Source organism: Carettochelys insculpta, chromosome 17 (assembly GCF_033958435.1).
Source record: "Carettochelys insculpta isolate YL-2023 chromosome 17, ASM3395843v1, whole genome shotgun sequence".
NCBI classification, from domain to species: domain Eukaryota; kingdom Metazoa; phylum Chordata; order Testudines; family Carettochelyidae; genus Carettochelys; species Carettochelys insculpta.
This window is the reverse complement of record NC_134153.1, coordinates 32,152,164-32,177,523: the sequence shown is the minus strand read 5'-3', so window position 1 is coordinate 32,177,523 and position 25,360 is coordinate 32,152,164. Positions and strand designations below refer to the sequence as shown.

Below are 25,360 nucleotides of genomic sequence, written 5' to 3'. Positions count from 1 at the left end.
TTCATACCCTCCTGCTTGTTTGTTTTATACAGACAGAAATATTCATTGACCACTTCTGCCTTTTTTGTCATGATTAATAATTTTACTGTCTGTCTCTCATTTCAGATCTTTACCATTCTTTGGATAGCTTTTACTTGTGACATATTTAAATAATTCCTTTTCATTGTCCTAAACCCTAGTGTCCGTTCATTTTTTTTCATTGATACCTTTATTTTCTCTTATGTTGACGGCATTTTTAATTGTTCATTAGTACTCCCTACTATCAGAATATTTCCACTGTTAATTTATATATTTTTGTTTCTACTGTTATACATACATGAATTAATTTCTACTTTCACTTCTTGTCCTGGCCCTGAGTTATAAACCAAAAAAGCATTCTTTCACCACTATAGAATCTTGCATTTTGAAGAATCTAGTAAAACATTCCCAAAGAATTCTTAATTCACACTTTTACAGTTAAATATTTCTTAACACTCAGTTTGACTCGTGATTGTTTGACTCATGATGACCTTTTGAGGTCCTTTCCTGTTCGAGCAGTCTATGATTCTATGAAAGTTTTTGGAATTTTACATATTAAAAGCACCAAATGTATATTTATATAAGTGGACAGGACTGCATTCTCTTAGCATATAGCAAAAGGAATTAGATAGTGATCACATGTTCCCAGCCAACCACCTATTTTTATTATAGTCATCAGTCCATCTGATCCATCAGAGTAAGATCTAGTAGAGTTACCCTGCAGTGGGTTGAAACTTTGTGTTAGAAAGTTATCACCCATCAATTTTTTTTACTAATGCCAAAGCAGTTTTTACTAATGACCACCTGAGCTCTCAAGTCAGGAGGACCTGGATTGACAACCCCCATGATAGTACAGATGCTATATCTGTGTATTATAGATAGATGACAGAGCAGGGAGCAGCTCTTTAAAACAGCCTCCTGTGATTTATTAATTTGTGAGGATTCAGGGTCCTATTCTTCCAAATTTACAGCAGCTGTAAAGCAGGTAATGGCATTTTTAATGTAGAGTGCCATCAGCCCTCTTCTACTCAGGCTCCCTTTTCTGTAATAGCACAAGAAAGAGGCTTCTACCCTCGTAAGAAAGTCATAAGGTAAATTCTACTTTTGTTAACTATTCAAAACAAGAAATAAACAGTATAGGTTCTGTCACAACAAAAGGCTGCTCTGTGGTCCATAAATTCCACTGGGACACCAACTAGGACATAGGTGATGTAACATTCCCTATTTCATCCAGTTAGCAGCAGTTAAGGTCATTTATAGAATAACAGGATCAATTTAGGCAAAACTTTAATTATGTTGTTCAAATGTGGTGTTAACGTTTATGTGATGGTTATTCTAGCAATCACTGTTTCATAATTCTCTGCATACTAGAAGCTGAGACTGGACTACAGAGGATTGATAACTTGTCCTGTTTTGGACATTCCTTTTAAAGCATCTGGTACTGGCCACTGTCAGAAGACATGATACTGAGGTAGATGAATCATTAGTCTTACCCAGTAAGGCCATTTTAATGTATCTGTCCTCCTGCAACTGGGGGAAATAATGGAAATTCCACTGGAGTATTGGAACAAGGGGTTTTGTTCCTGGCATTTCCCAAAGGCCAAGGAAGGTCTTCAGCCTATCCTAGACCTGCAATACCTCATCAGGCACCTAGGGAAGCTCAATTTCTGCAAGTTCTGCCTAGCCTCTGTTGTTGTTCCCTCCAGGATCTGAGAGACTGGTATGCTTCCTTTGACCTGAAGGTTGCATACTTCCACCTAGCAATCTTTCCAGGTTATAGATGCTTTCTTCATTCTACAGTGGGTTCTTCCCACTACCAGTTTCCATTCCTTCAGTTTGGCCTGACTAGGGCTCTGAGGGTTTTTACCAACTGCATGGCATTAGTTGCAGTATACCTCAGGCACTCAGGTATCTAGATTTACCTGTATCTCAACGACTGACTGGTCAAAGGCAGCTCCAGGACACAGGTGAGTCATGGAAGTCCTACCCATGTGCCAGTCCTTGGGTCTCCTACTCAGTGACAGAATCCATGCTAGTACCAGTTCACAGGATAGAATTCATCAGAGCGGTGTGCAACTCAACCTGTGCAAGAATGGTGCTGCCCAAAGGCAGGTTCTAGGCCCCGAGGAGCCTCGTCACAGAGGTGTTGGAGTTTCCCCGCTCATGGCCATGGTCTGCCTGTACCTGTTGGGGCATATGACAGTGTGCACATAAGTGGCTTGCTGTATAACACTACTCATGCAACCACTTGAGCAGGGGCTGAGTCAGCCTACTCCCAATCCAGGGTTCGCATGGACAAAATTTTGTTCATCCTTCCCAGCAGTGCACACCTCCATGATGGTGGCTCGATCCTATGGCCTGCAGGTTCTTCCTGCTGCACCTGTTGGGCAAAGCAGTGGGAGTCCTCATGGACTGCAATGATTATATCAGCAGGCAAGGAAGAACATGCTTGTTGGCACCCTGCCAAGAGACACTGTCTCTGGGACTGGTATACCAGCCATGACATCCATCTGAAAGTGGTTCACCTCCCTGAAGCCAGAAATACTCTGGCAGATCACCTCTGCAGAAACTTCTCTCATCACAAGTGGTCATGCCATCTGGGGGTTCTCAGTGTCCTCTTCCGGGGCAGAGATTTCCCCAAGTGGATCTGTTTACACCCAGGCACAACAGAAAGTGTCATTGCTTTTGTCCTGGTGGGGGCTAGGCAGGGTCTCCTTCTCTGATGACTCTTTTCTATCATAGTCTGAGGTTCTGATGTATGTATTTCCACTAATCCCTCTCATTGGCCGGATCCTAGTAAAGATCAAAAAAGGCAAAGCATGGGTCATCTTGATTGCTCCAGCAAGGTCTTGCCAGCACTGGTTTGGTGTGCTCATGAACATGGCACTGTGCCCTCCTTGTCCCTTTCCCAACCAACTGGACCTGCTGTCAGAGGACCACGCTTGGCTCCTGCACCCCACCTTTGAGTTCCTGCGCCTCTTGGCATGGAAGCTCCATAGTTGACTCGGGGAGTGAACCCGTAAGTAAGAGGTCCAAGACATTCTGGACTACCTGCAGCAGCTCAGAAACCAGTGTCAGGTTCATTCCGCCACCAGAGTTCATCTTGCAGCCATCTCTGCTTTTCACAATCTGGTCTGAGAACAATGTTCTCCCATGACATGACAGATTCCTAAAGGGCTTTGAGCAGCTCTAACTGCAGGTACAGGACCCTGTCCCAAAATGGATCTTGAACCTGGTCCTTTCCAGGCTCCCTGGGTCTCCCCTTCAAGCCACTGGGATGCTGCTCCCTTTCCTTCTTGTCCTGTAAGGTTGTATTGGCATCAGCAATACAAGTGGCATCAGCAAGACGAGACTCAGATATCAGGACTCTGAGCTCTGAACTGCCTTACATGGTCTTCAGCAGAGACAAGGTCTAACTGTAGCCTCACTCAGCCTTCCTGCCAAAGGTGGTTTCTTCCTTCCAGTGAAATATGATGCATTTCTGCCTGTGTTTTGCCTCAAACATCACAAGGTGGCGGAGGAGAGAATCCTCAGTATTCTCAAGACTGTGGCCTTTTACTTGGTGTATATCAAACCCTTCTACAGGTCGATGCAGCTCTTTGTCGCTACTGTGGATAGGATGAAGGGATTTCCATTTGGATCACTTCTTGCATATGGCTTGCTAGGAGCTCACAAAGGTCCTGCTGCCACCGGTTGTCCACGCTCATTCGACCAGTGCTCAGGCAACATGGTTGGTCTTCCTGGAACAAGTGCCAATGCAGGATATCTGTGGTCTTCGGTCCAAACACCCATCTCTCACTATGGCTTCACTAAACAGGCCAGAGATGGTGCTGAATTAGGCAGAACTCTTTTAGAATCCATGCAGTTGGAGAGCAGAAGGGGGGAGGGGGCTGGGGGCTCTGGAGGGAGGCTGGTGGAACTCAGGAATCAGGGGACGGGCAGGAGAATTCTGGGGTTTGGCGGAGCAGCTGGGATGGGGCAACGGACGAGGGGGATAAAGGAAAGCAAAGAGGGATGTGGGGGAGGGGTTGTGAGAGACTGGTTGGAGAATATTGGAGCAGGCACAGCCTGGCTGGGGAGGGGAGAAAGATAGTAAGAGAGATGCTAGCAACCCCACAGCCCATACGGTAGGAGCAAGGAGGCAGGGGTATAGAAGGGGTCAGGAGAAGGGAATTGGGATGCAGAGGGTGGGAGGGAGCCATGAGGTTGTGGGGTGCTGGATGGAGGCTGATGTGACTCTCAGGAATCAGGAGATGCATAAATAATAACCATGAGACATTTTTTAATTTTGGAGGAGAGGGGTTGCCTAAATAACATTTTGCCTCAGGTGCAAAAATATCTAGTTATGGCTCTGCATATGTGACTGCTTTTCTGGATGTATGCATGTAACCTCTGTACCCAGTTCTTCTGCTACGGACAATGGTAATGCATTTTTGATGTAAATGGTTCTGTAGGATCCTATCAAGGCACTGCCACATTCGTCTTGGTTTTCTGATACGCCCCAGGGCCTAAGTATTGTGGTCAGTGGAAAGTGGGGAGGGAAGCAAGGGGGAGAGATGGTGTTGGGGCGAATGACTCATTCACTCTGAAAGGGTCGTGATGAGGGCTCAGTCTCTGAGAGGGTGGTTTCAAGTTATCCTTGTGGATCAGCTGATTTTGAGAAAAAAGGATAAATCTCTGTCAATAACCAGCAGTAGTGGCTGGCATTCTTTAGTGTGTCTCATAGCATTAAAGCATAAATATCACATTTCATTCTCCTTTTTAGCAATTGGTTTCTGATACTTTCCTTCTCCAGTATTCTTTGTTAAAACACCACAGCTGATCAATGGATCAGTTACTGTGGGACCATTTTACGTGGCCTCGTTACTGGTTAGCAAAGTGATTTCTCCTTTTCTAGAAGGTGTAATTTTTAAATTCAGCCTTGTCTGAATCTCTGCTTTTCAATATAAAAACCTGAATACTTCTCTTTTCTTTCCTATCCTGCCTTATTTGCAGTGCACGCGATTGAGAGTAAGTGGTGCTTATTTCTTTCCTTTTCTTATACTGTTCACTATAGAATTAATCTAATTTCTGTTAGGTGCAGTCTCCATAAATCTCCTTGGGAAGGGCACGTAGAACACTGGCTTAGGTTCTTAGTCTGGGGTTTATGAATGGGTTTCAGGGGTCATGACTAATGTCTCTTTCTTTACAGTTAGAGAGGAGGGTGGACTTGTCCTAACTAGGGTGTCACTATCAAAGAGGTTGAGAAGCCTTGGCCTGGATTGTTTTAGTAAGTCTGTAAATGACAGTAGGTAGGTGTTTGTATTTGGTTCAGCCAACTGAATCAGGCCTTGTAACAGTTTGGACAGGTTAAGGTGATAGATTTTAAGACAAGGGATGATCTTCTAACCTTCCCCTTTCATACCACATGACAAAAATTTGCTCCAGTGATTCCTGCTTCTAGCTGGTAGCTTGTGACTGAGTTAGAGCAAATTGAGAGGGTTAAAAATCATGGATTTACAAAATCATAGAACACTAGAACTGAAAGGGACCTCAAGAGGTCATCAAGTCCAATCACCTACCCTCACAGCAGGACCATGTACCATCTATATCATCCCTGTTAGATATTTATCCAACCTGTTCTTAAATATCTCCAATCATGGAGAGGCTATAACCATACTAGGTAATTTATTCCCATACTTAACTACTCTGACATCTTAGGAAGTTTTTTCTTATAGAATCCTAGAACTGGAAGGGGCCTTGAGAGGTCATTGCATCCATTACTCTGTACTGAGAGCAGGATCTACATCATCCCTGACAGATGTTCCTCTATCCTGCCCGTAGGCTTCATTTTCAGTTGTTAATACAAATTGATTGATGTAGAAGTTGATTTCTTCAAACATGAAAGTCTTGGATGACCTGGCATTCTGGGACTGGAAACTATGGGGCTAAGACTGTCTTTTTGTACACTGCCTAGTACAACATGGGCCATGCCTCGTGCTCCTGCAGTAACCCAAACATAATAATAAAAACAGTGCTTTGCTGAGGTTCTACATTAGTTTTGAAGTAATCTTATTTACAAGCAGCATCAGGAGGTCTCTTGCCAGGTTTTCGGGTTGAATCTTATTGCTGTCCTTAGATGGGATGACAGAAATGGATCCCTGCGCCCTGGTGTTGGTGGCAGCCAGCCTTTTAGTTCTTGAAAGGCTGCTCTCCCTTCTGGATCCTAGACATCGTGGAGGAACCAACAGGAAGGATAAGTCACCCTTGCGCCTTCTAGTGAAGAAGTGAAGGGATACCGAACTGGGAAGTAGTGGGGGGATGGGGATGGTTACAATGGTGAAGACCAGTAGGATGTAAAGGCAGGATGGGTGGGGCAGCCGCAGGCTATTCTGCCCCGTACAGCCCATAGCTAATGTTCCCTCTAATTTTTTTCCATCCAGGAGCAGAGTAAATTTTGCTGTGTGAACCCAGGCATGTGCGGGTGTGCACCACAAGAAGTGCATGTTGTCACTGTGGGTGCTCTGCTGGGCAGCATTTAAATGACTCTTCAGTGGCTGCCCAAGCACTCAGCTTAGAGGAACACTGCCTATAGCCATCACTTCAGTACTGTTGACTAAAGCGTCTGCAGAATGCATGGATGAGGCTATGTATTCACTTCAGTGCATGCACATCCACCATACCAGAGCCAGAGGAATTCGCCTAGCTCTACTCAGAGAGGAGTGGTGCTCATGGTTTGTGGCCATAGCCCTTTCCCAGCTACCTGAGGCGTGCTTACTCTCCCTCACTTTCTTCTTTCCACCTGTGGCTGGAGTCAGACCTCTGTGATTTTTTTTATTTATTTTTTTTTTTTATTTTTTTTTTTAACATCACCACCTCTCAACAAGTTAGTTTTATTTTTGTTGTATGTAGCTAGTAGTACACTTCGGGTGTTAGAAAACTGTGTTCCTAGTAGCAATAACATCTGCAAGCAGAGTCCATGAGGTGTGACTGGCAGTGTCATCTTATACACAATTTGCCAAAGACAAAGTGACTTTGTGATTGCATCCAAACTTTTTGTGTGAAGTGGTTTGTTTCATTTGCTCTAGGTGGTATATTTACTTGCATTCTTCCCAAGCTGTGTTCATCTCTGCAAGAGCAGAGTTTTCATACTTTAGTTCGTGGTGGGGAACACACAGCCCAAATCTGGACCATGGCTTTCCTGGATCTGCTTTCCCATGAACTGGGGCTCCCCTCCCCATGAATCTGGGTTGTGGGATGCGGAGCCCTGAACCTCATTGGCCAGAATTCTGGCCAATCAGAGCAGTGGAGTGACATCTTCACTCTGCCTGGAGGCTGTCAGGCATTGGAACTGGAGACTCAGAAACCATATCCCAATCCAGGCCACTTACCTGCCAGGTATTGAGGACTCCTTAGCAGACAGTCTGAGCCAAGGGCCTCTTGGTGGGAGATCCCTGAGTCTGTCCTGACAAATGTTCACATGGTACGGTACAGCTCAGTAGGATCTCTGCATCCCACGTGGAGAGAACTTCTCCGTATTGCTCCAGAGAGCTAAGAGCTGTCACTCCCAAAACAATGTCTTCTTTTCCTGGACCAACGACTTCAGACATGCCTTTCCTCCCGTTCCTCTGCTTCCATCAGAGCCATTGTCCTATTTCTAGCACCCACCTGTCCCAGGAACTTTAGGTTAACAGTGCTACTGCTGTTTCTACCTCCCCCACCTCCACCCCATCCTAATCTGCACCTATCCAAAGCTTCTAACTTGGGAGAGGGCAGAATCTAACACCCCAGGCAGGGCTCCCTGCACCCTTCAGACTGGCATTTGGGTGGAACCTTTCTGCTCAGCTCCTTTTCAGGCTGTTCTTGCCCAAAGCAGGAAAGATTGAGCTGGAACCTGCTGCCTGTCCAAACGGAGGCTTTGCTCTTCCTGGTTACAGCACAGTGAAGACTCTCCAGTTAAATAATCTTAATCTTTGTCTATGCTGCCAAATTTAAAGCAGAGCTGCAGTAGTGTGGTCATGGCACCAGTGCTGGGAGAGGTAAACCACCTTGCTGTGGTTGGGTGGGGTTTTTTCACACCCTGAGCAAGAAAGTTAAAGTGCAGTAAAGTGGCTGTGTAGAGAAGCCCTTAGATTATCTCTTGTCCCTAAAGACTTGGGGGAACATGCAACTTGCAGTGGTGAGTGCCTGCCTTCTTCTGGCAGATGGATATTTTGTTTTTAGCCATCCAACTTCATATCTAATCGAGACTTTCCCACCACTGCTCAAATCTCCCTTGCAAAGGACCTCTTAACTTCCTCCTCTTGAGACGAATCTGGCCAACGTTTGACCTCTTAGTGACATGCTGCACCTCTCACCCAGCCTTGAGGGTTGCCTGTTTGGTGATTGTCATTTTGCTCATCCAGCTAGGGGCCATCATGACAGACTTTCCTTGTAACGTGTTTTCACAAGGGTTTTTTCTTCACTTACAGCCCAAATTTTTCCTCAGTTTCTGAATTCCACATCAACCAAATACCCACTTACTTGCCTTTTTTGAAGTCCATACTTCTCCTGAAGAGACTTCATGCCCTTGATGTCTCATGTGTAGAGCCCTGCAAATCCACAGATACCCACCTGCTTTGTCTCTGAGTATCTGCATCTGTGGATGTCAATGAGGATATTTGTGGCTCATTTTCACAGCTCTGGATGCAGAGGCGGATACAAATTTTGTATCTAGAACCCTACAAATGTGTGGATTCTTATGGGTATGTCAGTGCAGTTATCTGTGGCTCATTTTTGCAGACACAGATGCAGGGCTCTCCCAGTGTGCCCTGGTGCTCTATGTGCAGAGAACCAAACCAGTCACAAAGTCACTAAGACTTTTTATCACTAAAGCAGAAAGATCATGTGGCACACTGTATCTTCTCAAGGGATCTCTGCGTGGGTTTGGAATGCCTCCTAGAGCACTACAGGTTAGTACACTCCCTTCTGGAGGTGCCAGAGTATGAGGCTTACTGTAACTGGAGGTTCTTTGAGATGGGTAGTCCCTATTTGTATTACTCCACCTGCCCTCCATCCACTCTGCTGTGGCTCATGTTGGATTTGCAGGAAGAGGAGGAACTGGATAAGTGTTGACCCATGCTGGTGCTTATACACTTGGTCAGAAGGATGGAGAATCCTACTGAGCATGTTTAGGCCAATGGACATTGCTTGTAAGATTTTCCAGAGTCAGGGTCATGGTGTGCATGCAAACCCATAAATGGAGTGCAGAGAGGGACCACACACGTCAAAGAATGTCCAGTTACAGTAAACAGCCTCAAATTTTCCCCCTCTGTAGGTTCTGGGCTGCAGCAGAGAAGGGTAAATGGGAGGTTCTCTACGCCTGGGAAGGTGACATTCTGTTTGGATGCTTCATTTGGTGGCTTTTACAGTTCTGTGAGCAGATGCTCTGCTCTGGTGTAGAATGTGTGTGACGGTTATCCAGCCTTCACATTCTGTAGCCATCTGAGGAGCTAAGTGAGGCTAAGAGTTGGAGCTTAGCACGTGGGCATGGACACTAGTGGAAGTCTCCTAGCCAGCCTAAAAACCCTAAACATTTGCTGTCTGAAGGCTGGCATGTCATTTAAGTAAATCCCCCCCTAGTTCAGTTAATCTTCTACCCCTCCTCCTGGAGATAATTAGTTAATATTGGGAAAGGGACTTTCAGTGTTGTTTTACCTATCATGTGCCCTGCAAACAAGAAAGCCATGGTTTTTTCCTCAATGCTTTCGATGGCAATAAATGTGATGGGTGCTCCCTTCTGAGACAAAAGTCCATGGATCTAGGGTCAGGACTATTTTAACATGCTGTTTTTTCTATTGCAGTTCATGATTTACAGAGCTTTGGGCTTGATAACGTAAGTGTTGCAAGAACATGCATGTAGAGATGGCAGGAAGTTTTCTTTTTAAAAGACTGGATTTCTCTTTTCCTCTTCTTATTTCTAGCTTTTCTCCCTCCTTCTTTTTCCCCTTGTCATAAGTCTTAACAGCCATATACTTGCTGTTTGAGAGGGATTGTGAAATCCACTTTGTTCCTAGTTCCATCTGAATTGGTACTTTCTCCTGCACCAGGAGAAAGGACACACCTCTGCTTCAGAACTTCTCCCAGAGAGAGAGTTCCACTGTGGAAGGGTGGGGGAAGGTGCCTGCATCTTGGTAGCTCATGGGACATCAACATTGCAATTTCTCATGGGAAGTTGTTTGTTAGTCTCTTAGTAAACACACTCTGCAAACATCCTGCTCCTGGGTAAATGATGAAGCTGTTTGAATGCTTCACTCTTTGTTTCAGATCAATATGACACACTATATCAAGCATCTCTCGTTTGGGAGGGATTATCCAGGCCTCATCAACCCATTGGATGGGACAAATGTTACTGCACTGCAAGGTACAGCCTAGAAGAAAGTCTCCCCTTCAAAACTTTTGCATCAAATAAATGTTTCAGAGCAGCCTAAAAACAGCAGCACATTTAGAGCAACTGGGGCAGGCTGACAGGCAAGCCCTTCCTATCCTAGCAAAAATGATGTTTGTGCTCTCCCTGAGAGCGGCTCATTCATTGTTTTGTCTGCCGCCTGCGGGAGTTGCAAATCTCACATAAATGAGTATCTCTTTCTGGTCTAGCACATGTCCCTTTAAAGCACCCGTGTCCTCTTCCTCCTGTCCTTCAAGGGCCTCCTGCCATTTGCATTTCCTCATGTTCCTCTGTGCTTATGGAGACACATGAGTTTCCTCTTCCCTCCAACAGCCCTTATGCACGCCCTGCACACATGTGCGCATATATGCAAACATGCAGTCCACAGCGTGCCCCCCGCCACCTTCCCTCTTTAGTGAGTAAATCTGGTGCAGGAAGCAATGGTAGTAATTTTTGTCATTATTTTTGATAAATTAAAATTGATCTTCTCTGTCGGAGAAACACACAGAGAATTGTCTTACAAAATGACTGCCATTTCCCATTGCTCCCAGTGTGACTGAGGTTATACACTGACTCAGTTACAATGCCTTTTTCCAAACCAGTGAGCACTTTGTGCTGCTCCCCAAGTGGAACTTCCAGTGAAAGGATACAGCTCTTAGGCCTGGTTTGCAAAGGAGTGTTGACGCCATCCTAGTCCTACCAGTCTAGCCCCTCATTTGGACACTTGTATTCATTGAGTTAGCGTAAACCCCTTCCCATGCAGCGTAAAGTAAACTGAAACAGACATTTGTACACCAAAATAGAGAGGTCACACAGCCGTTAGACCTGTAAGCTGTTGTTGGTTTAAATTCTCATCTTGAATTATTCAAAAAAAAGATTTCCTGCACAAGCAAGTCCTCAGGTGGTTGTCAACAGGTCAGAATGTGAAAAGAGACACTGAGACACATCAAGCTGGAAGCAGATAAAGTCCCTTTTCAAAATGGTTACCCAAGGGCAATGTGTAGCTTCAGTCATATCCAGGGCAATGGGCTATGGCAACCATTTTCAAAGAGGGCTGTTCTTCGTGGAATTCTCTGTAATAGATTATTATTTTTCAGCCCTTGCAGAAGGAAAAATTCTCACCTATAATCCACCAGGAGCCACGTGCAGTTTGATGTAGCACGTGACGAAAAGTTTTGGGGAGGACTGAAACACCCATCTTCCTTGCAGAATAGCTGCTTCCAGGCCTCTTGATTCCTGAGAACTTGGCCATTCACTCTCTGAGACAAACTTTGGAAAGTTTTAGCTCCTAAGGTGAATTTTCTAAATTAGCTCTGGCCTGCCCTGGAGGGCCATGTTCCTTGAGATTCCCTCTATGGCAACAGACCATGGTCATGGCACAGTGGTGCAGATTTATTTGTATTGTGTTTCAAGCACCAAGCCTCTGCTGCCTTTCACCAAAATTAACATATGCCCTGTAAATGTTTAAAAGAAACATGTGCTCTACTCTCTTCACCCTTTAGAGATTCAGTTTACCTCACCATGGCCTCAGTGATCTGTTCCCTTCCCAGATCTTTAAATCTAACCCTCACCCTAAATGCCAGGTAAGAGTGAGCATAGTATCTGGAAGGGTGGCAGCTGTGCAATGTTGCAAACTAAGTTCCATGGCCACTTTCCTCTGTGGATAATGTCCCCCGTATGCATCCATCTGCCTAAACTAGCAGATCTCTACATGGAGTGATTACCTGGGACACAAGGTCTCCTCTCATGTAGGCAAGTTCCTAAGAATGTAGAGAAGATCAGCATATTTTAACTTAGCTTTAGGCTTCTCTTGCCACCTTCAGCTATAGCTAAGAAGTGTGATACGGCCCTACAGCATGATCTGGCAATGGTTTTTTGTGTCTATTTTATGCACTGTGGTTACTACACAAATATTAATGCCAGTCAGAGTTCTGCTGCCCTGTAACACATCCAGGTAGTTCATAATGAGATAGCTGTTTCTTCTACTGTCTGTAGTTGCTGTGGGAAGTATTGCATTAGCATTTAAAGGAAAGACTCATGAATAAGGGTCAGTGAAGTTCAGAATGGGCACAGCAATGTCTTTTCTGATTATTCACAATGTCTCTGTCTTCTGCTGCTAGCTTCCATGATGTTCCAGTACTTCGTCAAAGTGGTCCCTACAGTCTATATGAAAGTTGATGGTGAGGTAAGCACCAATTTTTGTCTCTGAACACACATCAGAGTCACTGGTCCCTTCCTGCAGGCCCAACCCAAAACACTTGTGTTTATGTACTTTCTGTGCTTCATTACTTTTGTTTTAAGGGGGTCCCGTACCTTTGAATGTGTAGTGTTGTTTCAAACTGTGATCAGTGGAATGCTTGCTGCAGGACACGTGCTCTTTTTTCTGACTCTGCATTACTTAAGCAGGGACAGCGAGAAACACAAATGACACACCACCTACTTGTGGTTTTATACTTCTCTGGGCACCTTCCAGTCTGTTCTTGAATAGCTGAAAGTGAAGGCAACCCAAGAACAGCAAACCAATCCCCGAACCAAAAGGATTAACGATTAAAAAAGGGAAGAAGGATGATCCAGAGAACTATAGACCGGTCACTCTTACATCAGTCCCTAGAAAAATCATGGATGGGCTCCTCAAGGAAGTCATTTTGAGACACTTGGAGGAGGGGAGAGTGATCAGGAATAGTCAGCATGGATTCACGAAGGGCAAGTCATGCCTGACCAATCTGATTAATTTCTACGATGAGATAACTGGCTCTGTGGATAGGGGAAAATCAATGGATGTGATTTATCTTGACTTTAGCAAAGCTTTTGACACAATCTCCCACAATATTCTTGTCAGCAAGTTAAAGGAATGTGGATTGGATAAATGGAAGGTAAGATGGATAGAGAACTAGCTAGAAGGTTGGGCCCAGCGGGTAGTGATCAATGGCTCGATGTTGGGATGGTGGTCGGTTTCTAGTGGAGTGCCCCAAGGTTCAGTTCTCAGTCCTGTTCTGTTCAACATATTTATCAATGACCTGGATGAGGGGTTGGATTGCACCCTCAGCAAGTGTGCGGATGACACTAAGCGAGGGGGAGAGGTAGATACACTGGAGGGTAGGGATAGGGTCCAGAGTGACTTAGACAAGTTGGAAGACGGGGCCACAAAAAATCTGAGGTTAAATAAGGACAAGTGCAGAGTCCTGCACTTGGGCCGGAAGAATCCCAAGCATTGTTACAGGCTGGGGTCAGACTGGCTCAGTAGTAGTTCTGCAGAAAAGGACCTGGGAGTTGTAGTGGCCGAGAAGCTGGACATGAGTCAACAGTGTGCCATTGTAGCCAAGAAGGTTAATGGCATATTAGGTTGCATCAAGAGGAGCGTTGCCAGTAGATCCAGAGGATTGATTATTCCTCTTTATTCGGCTTTGGTGACACCACATCTGGAGTACTGTGTCCAGTTCTGGGCCCCCAATTACAGGAAGGATGTGGACACACTGGAGAGGGTCCAGCGGAGAGCAACCAATATACTTAGGGGTCTGGAGCATATGACCTATGAAGAAAGGTTGAGGGAATTGGGACTGTTTAGTTTGCAGAAGAGAAGACTGAGGGAGGACTTGATAACAGCCTTCAGTTTACTGAAGGGAGGCTGCAAAGAGGCTGGAGAGAGGCTGTTCACAGTGGTCATGGATGGCAGAACACAGAACAATGGTCTCAAGTTGTGGTTGGGAAGGTCCAGGTTGAACATTCGGAAAAACTTCTTCATTAGGAGGGTGGTGAAGCACTGAAATGGTCTACCCAGGGAAGTAGTGGAGTCTGCATCCCTGGAGGTGTTTGTCTCGCCTCGACAAAGTCTTGGCTGGGCTGATCTGATGGGTTTGGCCCTGCCTAGGGCAGGGGGCTGGACTTGATGGCTTTTTTAGGTCTCTTCCAGTTCTGTTGTTCTGTGATTCTATGATAACGCTTCCAAGGTAGAACAATGAATGCACAGATGTAAATATGAAGAGCGCCTCAGAAAACATCCCCTCCAAACTGCGAGGAGCTGTCTTCTGAGAACCAGAATTAGCAGGTAAGTGATTAGAGGAGATAAAAAGATTGCGTGTGTAGAATACTCAATGTGCACAAAGGCACCGTGTCAAAGGTCTCCACAATCAGGCAGAGGGCTCCTCAGCTCAAAGAGTCAGGTGTCCTGATTCTGACAAATCATCTGAGGCCACATTCTTTGTTTCAGTGAATAAAAAAGAACACAGAACCAGAGGGCTGGAAGGGACCACAAGGGTCACCAAGTCTAACCCCTGCCAAGGTGCAGGGTTTGTTGCCTCTAAACCATCCAAGACAGATGGCTAGCCAGCCTGCCTCTGAAGACTTTCATTGAAGGATTCCACAACCTCCCTAGACAATCTCTTCCAGTCTTACTGTTCTTATAGTTAGGAAGTTTTTCCTGAAACTTTATGTAAATATGCATTGCTGTAGTATGATCCATTGTCACTTATCCTGCCGTCTGTACCAAGAGAGAACAACTTTTCTACTTTATGGCAACCTTTCGAGTATTTGAAGGCAGCTAACATATGCCCCCTTAATCTCCTCTTTTCCAAACTAGTCACAGAGAGGTCCCTGTGTTTAGTCTGTATCTTAACAAAACAAAAAAGCAGTGATGTAGCACTTCAAAAACTTAAAAAAATAAATAAAAATTATTAGGTCATGAGCTTTCGTGGGGCAGACCCACTTCTTCAGATCTGGAGAGAGTGGTGTACTGGAAATATTTGGGTTATATTTCCAGTATGGCACTGTCTCCAGATCTGAAGAAGTGGGTCTGCCCCCACAAAAGCTCACACCTAATAAATTATTTTGCTACAGGACTGCTTGCTTTTTTTTTTTTTTTTCTGTCTGTCCAAACTAAACATAATTCCTTCAGCCTTTGCTCATATGACTTGTATTCCATCCTTTGGATCCCTTTTGTTGGTTATTTCTGGATCCTCACTACTTTTCCCATGTAATTTCTCACAACAGTGACCAAAATTGGAGACTCCAGCAACTCCTAAGCAGCACTGAGTACTATCATCTCTTGTGACCTGCATGCAAAGCCTCTGTTAATGCAACCCAAAACTGCATTTTCTCTCTTTGTTTTTGCAACAGTACAGCAGTATCCCATTGCTGGTTCATCTTTTGTCAGTGTGCTCTTTTCTAAGTACTAGGATCAGGAGTCTGGGAACTTGTTCATCATTCACTGAACAATCTAATTCTGCTGTTCTCCACTGGAAGTTTGAGTCCTCATAAGGGTCAGTCTCAGATCTGCTCTAGTAGTCTGTAGTCGTATTCTCTTCTGCTGTGTGACCAGTGAGATCTTGGAGGGGCCGGGCCAGGCCACCCCTACACTCATAGGTTTCCTCACACAAGAGGTGCCACGTCTTGCCTTTTTACTTGGTTATGGAAAAATACAGCAATTAGAATGCCTCTCTGAATGAGGTTCACTCACTGGGATACCAGGTATCCGGAGGTCCTTTGAGTGTATAGGTCCCGTATGTTCAGCTGTTTTTGGAGAGTTTAAGGCCCAGGGGAGAGTGGCCTTGCATGCGCTCCCTACTCAAGTGGGGCATACCTATGATCCTTACAGGTGCAGTGGGAGAAATATGGAAATCTCTTTCAGTATCATATTGTTGCTGGACTGCCACCAAGCCAGAGAGGTTGTTTCTCAGGTGTGATATGAGAGTCCCTGGGAAGCCTGCTTCTGCTGGGATCTTACCATGGATAAGTTCCATTGATACAGGTGCACCCGTGAAACCAAGTAGTAGCAGCATGGTCCAGGCTGTCTCTTACTGGCTTTCATACGCCCTTTGTGCCCAGCCAACAGTAGCCAGGATCATGTCATGGCACGGATAGGCTTTTGAGTTCAGTGACTTTCATCAGCCCTTCTACATGACCCTGGCGTCTGCTTGGGAGAAGCCAGGAATCGGGAACATTATCATGAGTACTGATCAATCTAGCATCCTGCGGGGTGAACATGGATTGATCTTCCACCTTCTTCCAGGGTCCTGTCATTGATCAGCCAGTTATCCAAGTAGCGGAACAGTTGCACTCTGAGTTTCTATGGGTAACATGGAACCTTTCATGAAAACATGTTGTGCCAATGTCCTCCCCAAAGGCCAGAAATGAGTGTGATAAAGGTGTTTCCACATGATAAATCAGAGACCCTCTGGTGCTTGGAAATACCCTTGTGCACATGGAAGCATCTGCAAGCTCCAGAATGAATCATAGAAAAATAGGACTGGAAGGGACCTCAAGAGGCCATCGAGTCCAGCCCCCTGCCCTCATGGCAGGAACAAGCACTTTCGAGACCATCCCTGAAAGCCATCTATCTAACCTCTTCTTAAATATCTCCAGTGATGGAGATTCTACCACCTCCCTTGGCAATTCGTTCCAGTGTTTGATCACCCTGACAGTTAGGAACTTTTTCCTAATGTCCAACCTGAACCTCCCCTGCTGCAATTTAAGTCCATTGCCTCTTGTTCTATCCTCAGAGGCAAGGAAGAACAAGTTCCCTCCCTCTGCCTTATGACACCCTTTTAGATACCTGAAAACTGCTATCGTGTCCCCCCTCAATCTTCTCTTATCCAAACTAAACAAGCCCAGTTCTTTCAGCCTTTCTTCATAGGTCATGTTCTCTAGACCTTTGATCATTCTCGTTGCTCTCCTCTGGACCCTCTCCAATTTCTCCACATCCTTCCTGAACTGCAGTGCCCAGAACTGGACACAATACTCCAGCTGAGGCCTAACCAGCGCAGAGCAGAGCGGGAGAATGACTTCTCGTGTCTTGTTCACAACACACCTGTTAATGCATCCTAGAATCATGTTTGCTTTTTTTGCAACAGCATCACGCTGTTGACTCATATTTAGCTTGTGGTCCACTATAACCCCTAGATCCCTTTCTGCTGTACTCATTCCTAGGCAGTCCTTTCCCATTCTGTATGTGTGACACTGATTGTTCCTTCCTAAGTGGAGCACTTTGCATTGCACAGCATTCTTCCAGAAGAGGCATGATGGCTCTCAGGATGGTCATCCTGAATGGATCCTTTGTTCTGGTCCCTGTAATCTAAGGTAGACTGACTGGTGCCCTTTTGTCCGACTGTTAGGAAGTATGTGGAGTAATCCCCCTCCCTGTTTCATTCAGACTCAGTGGCTTCTTTTGGCAGGAATGATCAGATTCTCTTCAGTACAATCTGACCTCCTGCATAGCAGAGATCATAGAATTTCAGCCCCATGATTCATACATCCTACCTATAACCTATAGCTGATCTAGATGTTTATTTCTTTTAGAAAGATATTTAATCTTGATTTAAGGACTGCAATTGATGGGCAATCTGCCACACCCCTTGATAAGTTTTTGCAGTGGTTAATTCCCCTTACTGCACTTCTATATCCTGTTTAAATTACCCTTTATAAACTAAAGAAAATGAACTTCTTGCACCTCTCACTGTGAGTTTTCCAGACCTTGAATCACTCTTATTGCTTTTCTCTGAATTTTCTGCAATTGGTCAAGATCCTTTTTGAAGTCATTTCCCCTAGAATCAGATTCAAGCAATATTTTAAATAGTGCTATACATAGAGGTGATATCACCTCCCCTCTCCTAGAGGGGCTTGTGCATTGATGGGCCAGAGAACAGCTGTCTCCTGTCAATGTTCTAGACCAGTGTTTCCTAAACTTAAAACATCCATATGCCCCTTTTGGGACTTCAGCCTTATCAGTGTCCACCCTCTCCCAGGGCCATCCCAGTGCTTATCTCCTGATGTTTACTAATTTATTTTCTGCTGTGTGCCCCTTGAAATCCTTTTGTGTACCATGCTTTGGGAAACACTGCTTTAGGGCCCGGTGGTGTTAGGGCCCATCCGTTAGTGGGACCCTAATACAACCAACTCAAACGCTGAGCACTGGAGAGCGATGGGCAATCATCTTGTAGCCTTCTTCCCTGGTTTGGGTGGAAAAATGGAACTTCAGTGAAGATCTGTCCCTGGGACTAAAAGGGAGGCTGAGGCAAAGTTAGTGGTGAGATTTCTGCTTTTGAAGCTCTGCAGTCTGGTCTTAGGCTGAACTTACTGCATTGGCTGAGAAGCTATTGGAAATCTGTCTCAGAATGGTTCAGTGCATAGGCTGCATTCTGCAAACATCCCATCCAGCATGTCTGACCTCTCTGCTTTCAAAAATATCCACATGGCAGACAGACGTCTACCCTGTAGGAATTAGTCACGGGTTCCTCTGCAGTCTTTCATCCCTGATAGATCATGACAGAGAGTGATCACAAGGAAAGTAACTAAAGAGTTTGGTGGTCTACAAAGTGCACCAGAAAAGGAACAGAGGCCTTGAGAGAGCAGTGATACTTTGAAACGCTGGTGTTCTGAAGCAAGGATGTCGTGGCTCTGTTCAGAAAGATCCACCACAGATGCCGTGTTTTTCCATGTCCTCCAAAGGCTGAAGGAACTTTTGGGATTAGGGAGCCAAAGGATCATCAGAATAAAAATGCCAGCAACTGGGACGCAGGGAGGAGTAATGGGGGTGGAATACACTGAGCAGACAAAGCAGACAAAGTCTGTCCTCCCTCTATGCAGCTGGTAGCCTGTTTGAGGGCCGTGTTGCCTGTGGATTAACAAAAGACCAGCTAATGCTACCAACCACCACTTAAACGGTAATGCGCCGCATCTTTGTTTATTGATGAAGCTGTTGTGGGTGGGACTGTTGGTGACTGAAAGGTATCACCAGCACCCAGGCTGCACACGGAGGTCAATGGGTCAGATTTTGGCACTCTACCTCGAAAAGTTTGCTGATCCCTATTATATGGGCTTTCCCCTTCTAATTTATTACATTCTTTTTTTGTTTGTGGAACAGTGTTGCTTCTGGTGCATGCATTGAAGCTGTTCCAGAAATTAGACGTGTCAACTGAATGCTGTAACAGAGGCCCACTGGTGGTTCCCTACTCTTGTCAGACCTGACAAACTCAGTGTACCTCACACAGCGGGGGCATAATTTGAACCTCGAAGGTGCCCTTTACAAACTGGTGGCTCACAGCCTCCTGGAAATACCTGTCTGGTGTGTGTATGGGAGGCGTACAAACCACTCGAAAACGCATGTGTGGCGAACAGCGCATAAGCTCTGTCTGCCCTGGGTAAAGCAGCGGGTATTTGCTTGTCTGGGTAGCCCTGTCATCAGTCATGTACAATCAAGGCACATTTTACATGGAAGGTAAACAAAGCTAATAAGTGGGAGTAGAATCTACACCTAGCAGGAGAGGGAGACTTTACATATCTCACAGAGCTGGAAGGGACCTTGAGAGGTCATTGTGTCCAGTCCCCTGCTCTCTCAGTAGGACCAAGCACCATCCCTGACAATTCTTCTTTTAATTTATTTGCCCCAGACCCCTAAATGGTCTCCTCAAGGAATGAGCACACAACCCTGGGTGTTTAGCAGGCCAGTGCTCAAACCACTGAGCTATCCCCTTTGCCTGGGCTTATCTTGCAAAGAATATATTTCAAAAGTTTACTGGACTATAAAAAGAAGGTGAGAGAACCCCTTATTTATCCATGAACTGGGGGAATTCAAGAGGCCTGAACTTTTGAAATAACAGAATATTAGTCTTTGAACCAAGAGGCTGAAGTCTCTGGCAACTAAGCGTAGGTAGGAAACCTCCTTAGGCAAAGCTTGTAGCTGAAAGGGGCTGAGCAGTGCTGGAACTGTGGCTGGGAGTGGTGCAAACTTGTGTACCTTCCCATTATCACCACCATCAGGGACCAGAAATTGCAGAGCACTTGGGGCTTGTGTACAGTTCATTTTCACACTCAGCTCTCAGGTCTCCAGAATCCATTGTGGGTGTCGTCTTAAATGAAGACAGGGTAGGGTGGGAATGCCTCTCCTGGCATGCCCTTGGGGCAGGGGGCCTTCAGCAGGGGCTCCAAAGTGCAGCCCACACCACTGTCTTTTTAGTTACTTTGTTAATGAAACAAGATTTTTCTCATGTGTTTCCTGGCAGGTGGTGAGGACTAACCAGTTTTCAGTTACACGGCATGAGAAAATAGCCAACGGTTTGATTGGAGATCAGGGCCTCCCTGGTGTATTTGTGCTGTATGAGCTTTCTCCCATGATGGTGAAACTGACAGAGAAACACAGGTAAGGGCATGTGTCTGCTCACCGCATTCACCCTGCTTAGAAGGTATCTGTACAGCCAGTTCTTGTATAACCTGAACCTCTCCAGATCCCCAAGATTTTCTTATAGGGCCTATAGAGACTGATCTTCTGAAATCTGGGACTCTCTGGTCTGGCAGGACCACCTATCGTGCTGAATGAGAGACCCCTGGGAGTGGGGGCCAGCTTGGATTCTGGCAGCAGGCAGCCACATGGGGACCAGCAGCAGCTGGGGAGCCACAGGCAGTAGGCTGGGAAGGAGAAGCTGATGGGGTCACAGTGGCTGGGGCCAGGAAGCCAGCTGGAGAGCTGTGAGGCTGACTGCAGGGCTGCGGCAGCTGGGAAGCTGGCCAAAAGGTAGGAGCAGGTGGGGAGTGGCTGGCCATGGCAGGGAGTCAGCTGGGAAGTGGTGGGGCTGGGACAAGGAAACCACAGCTGGGACTAGAGAGGAGCTGGCACCTGCAGATGGGCCTGGGAACTGGAAGCCAGTGCCCCAGACTGGGGAACTGGAAAGTGGCTGGGACTGTCAGCCTGGAGGGGAGCTCTGAGGGCACTGACCTCCCTGGTCTGGCAAAATCCCTGGTCTAGGACTGCTCAGTTCCTGAGGGTGCTGGACTAGAGAGGTTCATCCTGTAGTGCCAGTAACGTGCAGTGTATAAGCAATCCGTGTGTTGTGGTGGTGTCTCCGAGAGGTTTCCATGTATTTTATTACAGGCAGTTCTCTTGGGGATGGCATTGTAGTTACACGTGTGGCAAAGCTCCAGCCAGACCCCATAGGCCCCGCACTTCTAGACAGTGATTGTCTGCCTCAGAGGCTCGCAGTGACGTTCCATGCTGTTTCTTATCCTTTTCTAAAGGCCAGAGTCACAGCCTGCTGAGCCATCCTCATCACTGGCACAGCCCCAGGGTTGGGGTGAAACTCCTCCGTAATCCTGGCCCCCAGTTTACAGGAGCAGACTTTCTGTGGTGTTGGGAGGAGGGGTGGATACCCAGGCCTGCCCACTGCTCAGGGTTTCCTGCCCAGGGACCCCAGAGAGTGGCAACTGCCAGGGAGTTTCCCCTAGTCCCAAGACAGCAGCCTTGTCCCAGGGTCACTCCCCCAAATGCTCCTTCTCCCTGTACCTGAGTGAATCTCCCCCACTTCAGCCCCAGCGCTCTATCCTTAGCTCTCCAGCAACACACTTCCTCCCCTCACTCCTTCACTCAGCTTCTCCCAGCTCCTTACCTGAGGGAAAGCCTTTTAATGTAGCCCAGCAGGCCTTAATTGGCTGCAGGCCTGATCAGCGATGACAGAATCTGGTCTGGACTGACTAAATTTCAGGATTTCATTTTTCTTCCCCTTCAGACTCTTCCTGTTTGTTTTGTGTAAGCTCCATGTTTATAATTTGCAGATGATGTGTCTAGGACAGGTATTGCTGTATCATCATGGTGCCTGAGCATGTGGATATTATTCAACCTTTTTCCCTCTCTCCAGGCCCTTTACACACTTCCTCACAGGAGTCTGTGCCATTGTTGGAGGAGTATTTACAGGTACCAGAGCTGCTTGTTTCATTGTTTCTAAAATGTGCAAGCTTGTCACCCTGCTTCTGCACAATCTGAAATGTGGATTCAAGCTCCTTTGCCAAAAGATTAGGGGTTTCTGTGGCTTCCCTGAGGTGCTGCACACCCTCTGGAGCTATACATAATCATGAAAATGAAAGTTCAGTTACTTACAGAGGCTGAGGTCGCCAAGTAAGTACAATAATGGCTGATTTCAGCATAAGTGGCAGTATGAAACAAAGCTGATTTTACAAGGAATTTCCCTTGGAAACAGTGGTAGAGTTGAAGAAATATTACGAAATCTCTGTTGTTACTATACATTTGAGTATGTACCTGGCTTAGAGAAAATCTTTCCAGACGCAGTTCCTTTAACAAGCACATCTTGGTTTTGCTCGAAGCAGAGTGGTTAGGGTTTTGAGGATATGCAGAAAGGTTTGAAAATAAATACGCACAATAAAACACCCCAGGCTAGGAGCCCATCTGCTGAAGAATGAGGATTTGTCTTTGTGCTTTGGAATCCTGGCTGTTTTAAGTTCTGAGAGGCGGGGTTTCATCTCTCTTCTTTTGGGTATTGTTCTGTTGTTCAGTGCATGTGTGATCTGTCCTGGACAGAGTGATAGCTGTCCTGATGTGAATCGGGTCTGTGTCTTGTCTGGATTGGAGAAGGTCAGAGTCTGCCCTCTCTTCCAGGGAGCTTCAAAAATAACAAGCAGTCCTGTAGCACCTTAAAATACTAAGATTTATTTATTAGGTAATGAGTTTTCATAGGTTCCTCAGGGAGCCCCTGTTCTCTATACTGTGGAGCTGGAATTCTGTCCCCAAGGAAGGGATCTGTATGTATGCCCCATGAAAAAGCATTTTCTTCTCTGCTTTGTGGAATGATCGGGTTGATCCTTCTCTTTTCTGCTTTCAGTGGCAGGTCTCATTGACTCCTTGATCTATCACTCTGCTCGTGCCATTCAAAAGAAAATCGAGCTTGGAAAAACAACATAGACTTGGAATTGCTGGAGCAATGAAGAATGCAGAGAGGAGCTAAAAAACTTTCAAGACATAAGTGAGCCCCTGAGTATGCAGAGAAGATATCTGGGATTGCCAGACAGCCCCACCCACCCTTTCATCTCTGTCTTGTCATGTTTTGTGGCATTGATCTGTGGATGGGACACCTCAGCTCATGTTCCCCTGAGGGTTTTTCATTAGCCGTCTTGCCAGGTGAAGCAGACTCTGCCAAGGGCAGCCTTTCATGCCCATCACTGTTGAGTGAACCCGAAGGCTGTTGCAGGAGAAGCAGCATCCTATGATGAAGTGCTGCATGCATTAAACTTGTCATTAAATAAACTTTCTGGCAACCCCCTCCTATGTTCAGAATGCTTAAATGCGTTCCCAGAATACAATATCAGACGTTGGTCAGAGTAGGCTGGCCCATCTTGTCTTGCCATGCAGAATCTCTCAGGTAATAAGGTGTAAGTTCTGGTAAACAAGGTGTAAATCTCTGCCATGGGGCAGCTCAAAACTGCCCTTTCAGTGCAAGAAAAGTGATCTGTGCTATCAAGAGACCGGTCTTGGCTGTTTTAAAAATGTTTCTTCAACTTTTTTAATTGGATGTATTTTCACTCCCTGTACCCTTAACCTTTTTGTAATAAAATACATCATCTGTGGTTTTAGTGAACCATTTGGTAGAGTGACTCAGTGTAACTCAATTAATTTATTAAACTTGATTGATTGACTTTGATCCGATGGTGATTTGTGAACTGAAAACTGTGCAGGAGCACAAAGCTAATGATGAGTGGCAAAGCAGGCAGGCAAGGAGACACCCTGGGTCTGTTCTTACCATTCATATGAGCGATTGCCCAAACTGCATGTTAACAGAGCTAGCAAATGTTACCAAACTGAGAACTGTTGGAAAGCAACGTTAAATAGGGATCCAGGTGTAAGCATGGGCAAACTGGAATTATAACTGTGTATGTCAAGGTGGAGGTACTGGGGGTTGTGAGGCCTTTTGCTACCACCTGTCCAAAGTGTGAAGAAGCCTCATCTGTGCCTGCTATGGGTCAGCTCCTAGGCTCCACAAGGCCCTTCCCTGGAACTGTCAGCAGGCCACTTTTGTCACTGAAGTTAGCAACAGACCTTCAGCATCTGAGCATCCACTGGAGTGCCCAGCCCCTGGCACTGGACACTTAGTGCAGTAGTCACAGTCAGTGTCCAAGGAACCAGCATGCGTGCACACCACCTTGCCACTTAGCAGGGGACTGCCCAGCTTAATACACAGCACTTAAAGTGCTTGGAGTGTAAACAAGCAAAAGTTTAATTAACATACAGTAGCAATTGCCCTGATAGCAAATAGTGGCACAGGAGACAATGGTTGGTATGTACAAGCACACCCTGCACTTGAGAACTGGGGGTGTTGAATGAGTTTAAAAAAAAAAAACACAATTGCGAGACTTAAAAAAAAAAAAAAAAATGGCATATAATCACAGGTTTACTCACTGCTAAGCAAGTACCAGCTGAGATTTAATACCTTTTCCTACCATTTCAAATCTATTGATTAGTTACAGCATAGAATAGAAAGTGTACAGGGCTCACGTTTTTTAATTACATATATTTACACTGTGAAAATTTTTTTCAACGCATTCTCAGTCAAGTTCTGTAATGAAATTACTCTAAGGCGCAGGCGCCACTTATGCAGGTATCTGTGCCCTCAAGTGGATCCGAAAAGGCAGGAAGTTTTCTCTTTCACATGCCAAGGGCCCTGAGAGTCTGAGATGGCACCTCCAGGGCACCTGGTCCTAAGGACCAGAAGGGCTATGTGTAAGGCAGAATGGTGGCAGAAGCACAAAGGGAACTACAGACGTTCAGCGCATCTGGCACTAATGCCTTGCAACACCATCTACAAAGGTGCTATGTGAACAACTGGTCTTACATTCAGGGTCTGTTGTAAATAAGTGTGCAGCCATCTTGTCCCATCAGTGTAAACAAATGTTTGTCCTATGAAATTGGTGTAACAATGCAGAGGCCTAAACAGACTGACACAATCTCAAGTTTTACAAAGTTTTTTGAGTGGTTTTGTAACAAAAAAAAAGGCGGTTGTAAGTGGCCTGTTCCTGGTAGAAGGACTGCACTGAAGTATATGTCTGAGGTGAACAGCAATATATGCATTTGTTCAATTTTTAGTGTGTAACTTGCAATAAAAAGTGAGCACTGTGCATTTTGTATTCTGTTGTGATTGAAATCAAGCTTGAAAATAGTAACAGAGGGAA

The 25,360-nt window shown here is 45.6% G+C and overlaps 1 protein-coding gene across 3 annotated transcripts in view; it reads left to right on the top strand.

The window, feature by feature from the left end:
• ERGIC3 (ERGIC and golgi 3) overlaps nucleotides 1-23,452 on the top strand; it is a 35,923-nt gene extending 12,471 nt beyond the window's left edge. For 2 of the 3 annotated variants that reach the window (XM_075012163.1, XM_075012166.1), the window contains 7 exons: nucleotides 5,014-5,028; nucleotides 9,840-9,871; nucleotides 10,303-10,399; nucleotides 12,544-12,608; nucleotides 20,416-20,552; nucleotides 22,042-22,097; nucleotides 23,020-23,452. In XM_075012163.1, the coding sequence (XP_074868264.1) occupies nucleotides 5,014-5,028; nucleotides 9,840-9,871; nucleotides 10,303-10,399; nucleotides 12,544-12,608; nucleotides 20,416-20,552; nucleotides 22,042-22,097; nucleotides 23,020-23,099 (482 nt within the window). In that variant the 3' untranslated portion in view covers nucleotides 23,100-23,452. The remainder of the gene's footprint in view (nucleotides 1-5,013; nucleotides 5,029-9,839; nucleotides 9,872-10,302; nucleotides 10,400-12,543; nucleotides 12,609-20,415; nucleotides 20,553-22,041; nucleotides 22,098-23,019) is intronic. The other variant, XM_075012165.1, reaches the window with a different exon arrangement.
• Nucleotides 23,453-25,360: the final 1,908 nt, after the last annotated feature.